The sequence below is a fragment of the Saccostrea echinata genome, unplaced genomic scaffold (assembly GCF_033153115.1).
Source record: "Saccostrea echinata isolate AGI-Se365-2 ecotype Australia unplaced genomic scaffold, CSIRO_AGI_Sech_v1 ptg000016l, whole genome shotgun sequence".
Lineage (NCBI taxonomy): Eukaryota > Metazoa > Mollusca > Bivalvia > Ostreida > Ostreidae > Saccostrea > Saccostrea echinata.
In genome coordinates, this window is record NW_026889765.1 from 28,054,593 (window position 1) to 28,060,699 (window position 6,107).

The 6,107-nt window shown below is 33.5% G+C and overlaps 1 protein-coding gene across 1 annotated transcript; it reads right to left on the reverse strand.

The window, feature by feature from the left end:
* Nucleotides 1-480: 480 nt before the first annotated feature.
* LOC133188283 (uncharacterized) lies at nucleotides 481-2,523 on the reverse strand. The gene is made up of 4 exons (XM_061323656.1): nucleotides 2,371-2,523; nucleotides 2,153-2,265; nucleotides 1,319-1,948; nucleotides 481-742 (listed from the first exon to the last, which is right to left on the reverse strand). The coding sequence occupies exons 1-4, from the start codon at nucleotides 2,521-2,523 to the stop codon at nucleotides 481-483; spliced, it is 1,158 nt and encodes a 385-aa protein (XP_061179640.1).
* Nucleotides 2,524-6,107: the final 3,584 nt, after the last annotated feature.

The window sequence follows — 6,107 nt, forward strand, 5'->3', positions numbered from 1 at the left end:
ATCCAAAGAAATAAAAGAAATAATAAAGAAATAAATAAAAGTAAAAAAATGAAATCAACATACATGTGCATGTTTGTTCAATATATAAAAACGTAAAACTAAACACAAATTAATCCAATGATCATGAGAAACATGTCAAACAAAATATTTTTAAAAAATGATTTATAAATTTTTAGGAGCATATGCTGACAATATAATGTAATGTTCGTTTTTGTTCAGCTAGGCAAACATAAATTCAACGTATATATTAAACAAATGTAAAAACATATGGAGCAATTTTACCTTTCTAATTTGTACAGCATGGAACGCAACATAGAAAAATGTTTTCCTTTTTAATGACCAAAAAATGTACAAGTTCGAACAATACTGTTAGGCAAATTTGAAATATTATTTAGTTAAGTGAACTGATCTACTACAGTGTACTTAAAAAATCCTCAGACCATTATAATAAAAAATTAAAAAGAAAACATGTGTCTTTGTTTATGTGTTTCTGTCTAATTGTCCTTTAACCCATTCTATTCTAACATATGTAGCTTCTTGTATTCCATGGTACGCTTCCTGTCTAAGCGACTCTTGATAAGACAGCAAAGCCCCGTCTAAGTCTCCCACAACATGCTGACAGATACCTAGTATCTGCCAGGATATGTCTCTTAATGGTAAAGGAACATACGTCCCATCATCATTGAGCAGCATTGTCTGTAGGTCTGTCAGTGACTGTAAACACTGAGATCTATTACCTAGTCTGTAGTGAGATAACACAGACAACATTTCTACCATAACAAATGGTGATATATGTAAGAATTGAAATCCATTTTGTTGAATTACACTTTGTTCAGAAATTAATTCTTCAATACATGGATTATTGTCGGATATCCTCACATTGTATACCCAGGTCATTGTCATCCTTCTAGACAAAGAGAGATTACCTAAAGCTTCATTGTAACTATGCCAGTCAACAGCTGGTTTGATATATATGATAAAGTACTGAGACAGTCTTCGCTTAGTGAGAAAAGTGATAAGTAGTGCTTCATTATATCTCCCTGTTCTATAGTAATACAATGCTAAATATAATGAATAAGACACGAGGCCTAACTTTGCTACAAGTTTCAGCATGTTACAGATCATTCTATTTAAGATGTAGACATTTTTATGTGTGTAACATGAAGTACTTTTTGCCATTATGAAAGCTAATTGAACGAGAGTCTCAACAGTACAAAACTGTAATGTTAATAATTGGTATGGTGAGATAAATGATCGCGATAGTTTATCAATTGATATCAAGTAGAGATAACAATGGCATAGCTCTCTAGTATGAAACAAGAGATGGAATATCTCCCTGTAGCCACACAAATCTATATCTGTATTATTCTCAGTAAAGGATAATACATATGAGGGGCTACAAAGGGCTGATTCTAGGATTGATCTGAGAGTCGGACTCAGCGGTAAACAGGACACGCCCATTCTATAATACTGATAAAGCTCCTGTAAAAGAGATTCAAGTATATCACCGACTACTTTGTTTATGAACATATTGTTCTGAGGAATAAAAAAATTGGGAAACTCTCCAGGATAAACAAAATGAATCAGGTATTTGAAGCACTTCCAAAAGCAGTCCAATAAATTATTTGGGTACCATTGAACGTGTCCCAATTGCATTATCCAAAACATTGTGGTCTTCATGTAATACGAACACAGTATTGGTTCTTGCCGGTTATTCATAACTTCCTTCAGAAATATTTTCAGAAGTCCATAACACAGAAATTGTGTATGATTCATGGTACAAACTAGTTGTTGTTCGGCTTGAGAAAACGATAATCTCCATTCCAATTCGTTATAAGGCGAATCAAGTTTACTTCCAATAGGTACACAGTGGCATCGATTTCTTATGATTTTTTCCAACACAGGTAAAGACGGCCAGGCATATCTTTGGCATCTTTCCACTAAATTTCTTAAGAATTTATTGCAACATATTATGGCAAAACAAAGAACATGATCGAATTCAATACATTTTACAAAGCCACTTATACAAGGACCATGAATTGTTTTATTTTTGTAAGAAGAAAATCTGTTACTAGTAAAGAGATCAAAAAAGGTATCCCTCATTAAAGAACTTGATATATAAAGACCGCCATTAAAAGCAACAAGACATGACTTTATGATACTGGATTGTGCATAATTTGGTGTCAGAAGGCGTAGTCTGACAAATCCTGGTGGTGTTTCACAATCTTCCATAAATATTATATGATGTTTTAAGGTATTGTTAATCTGGAAATGAGAGATGTCAGTTATTAGTTTACAATTACAAATCCAGGTCATGAAATCCCTGTCAGATGATCTCAGCCTAAATCCCTCTCTATAACTACCACTCACCATCTCTATAACTCCTCCATGGATGTAAAAAGGTTTCATTATCATTTCCTCCATGTCCAACACGTCCCTTCTGATGGCTATTTCTCTCGGTGTCCCTAATTTACGACACAGACCAACATAGAGGACCTCTGATAGACGGGGAATATGATCCATTCTATATATATAAGATTAGTACAGTTCTAAATAAGCTATATTTCATGTATTTTAAGAAAATTTATGCATCAGTAATATGACATTATAACAAGTAATCAAGAGAGTACATCATTTAATATAATAGACATTGTAAAGTTTGGATGAAGGTAATAATTAAGGTACTATTTTGCAAATTAATTTTAACAATAATCTTAAAAAATTAATATCATTTAAATAACTTTAATTATGCGATATGTATACACGGACATATCATAATTTTGTTGTACATGTATGTTGTTTGTAGATATTGCACACACATTTCAAATACTGTGGTTTCATCAATTTTCGTTGGCATCAATTTTCGTGTATTTTGTAAAACAGACGTTTTCGAGGATACGTAATTTCGTGGACAAAAGCATTGAATATACAAATGAATAACATATTTCGTAAATCAATGAACATTTAATTTTGTGGGTCTGCCCAAGAACGAAATCCCCGAAAATTGGTGCTCAACGAATATTGATGAAACCACAGTAACCCTAAGTAGGTTACCTAACTAAAGTCTTTTCATACAAATGGCGGACTGTTTCGCAGCACACTGGAAGGAAATACCGGGCAAGACTTCTTTCGTTTTCTATTTAGGCCATCTTTAAACAAAAATATTTGTACTTACTAAAATGGTCCTACTCAAATTTTTTTTTAACCTGTAGGAAACAATTTTTTACCCATTTCGGCATTTTCTCATCTCGTCAACAACTTCAGTTAATTTTATTAACACCTTTAATTTCGATAAAGAGGGCGTTGCAGAAACTCGTGACAGAGAAAGAATTTGAATGTAAATATCCACGACTCATGAAGCGTTATCTCTATATAAATATAATGCAGCAGTGTAGTTGACTCTATTTACAAGACGGGTATAATCCTTTATTTTGGCAAAACAAATAACCTTTTACGTTTCATTTATGTTTCGAACATAAAACCACTCGGCGAGTATGGCGTGTAAATATTATTATTGCGTCGAAAAGCGCTTTGAAACCCCCTTTCCGTGTAAGGATTTATTCAGTAGTGACCAAACTACCGGGAGTTATATACATGGGTAAGGGGGATTCACGTTTGTTCAAATGAAGAGCCAAGCCCTCTTTCAAGGATAGATATGTAAAAATTAGTAGTATTTTCTCAAGATCCACATGGCCAGAAAAGATGAAACTTTTATTAGCTTTTTTGTACATCAGTGTCGACTGAAGTTTGTTCAGATAATGGCCCCACGGAGGTAGGGTACGGCGTAAATAAAGGATCGAAATTTAAAAACGTACATGGAAATATAGGAAGAGAACTTTCAAAATCATCTTCAGCAGATCCATAGATAATCATATCTATATGGAAGTATAGTAGCATCCTCAAATAGCATGGATTCAACTTCTTGGGGGTAGCTATAGGATGAGGCTATACAATATATACTATATACAATATACAATATATACTAGATATGAGAATAAATATATAGAGGACATTTTTTAAAAAGTCTTCTCAGATTAGCATGGACCATGATCAGTCAAATTAATATGCAAACATAGTACAGTCATACTACAAAAACATGCCCAATAAAGATTTCTTTTATGTCGCTTACAAATTTACCTTTGTAATATCTTAACTATAATTTTAAAGATCGATTTCAACTCTAAAACTTCAAATAGACACATGGTTTGTAAATATTTAGTGATATATATATCCAGTTAAAGTTTTGATATGAGCATAGTATAAATGTTTACAAAGATATTCCACTGCAAATCTTGATGTCCCTTCATTTATTTACACATTTTAAGACGAAATTTTCAGCCGTCATAAGCGTTCCGAGTAGATTGCTAGGAATTTTTAAGAAAAGTTTTTTTCCTATATAAAAAGAAAACAAACCACTTCTCGCGAAGAAATGCATGGATCTTCTTCCATACGATATCATAGCCTGTGGCTAAAATCAATTAACTTCCGTAACGATTTTGTTTTAAATTTCGCGGACAGAATGCAGATTTTACAAAGAACTGAAACTTACCTTAAAGTGACCATGGAATCTAATATCATCGATTCCAGTTGCGGGTCAGCACTTTAGACCATTACATTCTCGACATAACAAATTGAATTAAAAAAAAAAAACTAGTTGTCTCTCTTAAAACTTTAACTTCCGTAAAGGTAATTCAAGAATGTTATTGATTGATTGATTGATTGATTGTATGTTGTTTTACGTCTCATTCTAGAATTTTTCATCATATAGAGACGCCACCATGTACCGGTGAAGGGCTTCAAATTTTGACCTTTACTCGGCACTTAGGGCCATTGAGCAGTGAGGGATCTTTATCGTTCCAACGCCTGCCGTGACACGGGGCGTCGGTTCTTAAGGTCTCATCCGAAGGACCCGCAACTTTCACTTCAAAGTGCCGAGCGCATGGTGGAGAAATAGTTGCTACCCATTTTTTTATCGAGTTAGGTCAGTCGCAGCCGACATTCGAACTCACGACCTCCCGATCACGGAGCGAGCGTTCTACCGACTGAGCTACCGTGAACGGTCAAGAATGTTATTGCGTTACGGGTATAAACATTTTAATTATTTTGGGAGCGAAATACTGCATACTTTTGATTAACCTCTTAACACAAACGTAAATTTTATCTATTGCCGTGAATTTCAACTTTTGATACTAGAAATTAACTTCCGTAACGATATTTTACCCATAATTTTAACTTAATAGCGAATTCATGCGAGATTTCAAAAATCATACTTTAGCGTTCTATATGAACATCAGAAAACGAAAAATTAGTCAAATTCAGCTTTATCTAAAAAAATAATCGGGCCTGTCCAAGCATTTTCTTCCATAACAGTACCTTAAAACCAATGGTATATTTAAATTGTTGTAAAAAGTTAACGATACCAGACTTGTGGATAATTTTTTGTTCAAGTGCACTGATATGTCCCTTGGGGAATTGTGTTGTTCAACTTGCTATTTGAAACAATTATTTTTTCTCATGTTACATACCCTGAATTGGTCCTTTTATCGTAGAATGACTGAGCAAGGTAGTATAAATATTAGTTTTACATCATATCATGTCTCTGTATGGGACAACAGTACTAGAAAGCTTTTATTAAATTATGGACCCAGGTATTAGGTTAGAGCTAGAGTTGTGATCAGATTCTTAAATGTGTATAGGGGAGAACACTTGTAAAAAAAATCCTGATGGAGAAACATCAGGGCCATGTAAGTCATATTGATATTGATGTATTCTAATATGTGGATTCTACTTTGGTTATACTAGTATCATTAAATATTACCTTTCAGGGTATTTTTTCTGAATATTAAACATCAGGTCAAAGGTTACTCAAGTGAGCAACGTAGCCCATGGGTATATTGTATTTATATCTTATTATACTAGTATTCCAAATTATTTCGTCTGTTAAACAACATAGATATGTCTTAGAAAATCAATATTGATATCAGGAGTAGGCCTGGTGTATGTATATGCTTACAGGTGTAGGAGTCTCTTTTATTATACAAAGACAGGTTAATGTACCTCAAAGACAGGCCCGTTTGAACCTTTAGCAAGAATCGTGCTTATCTTTT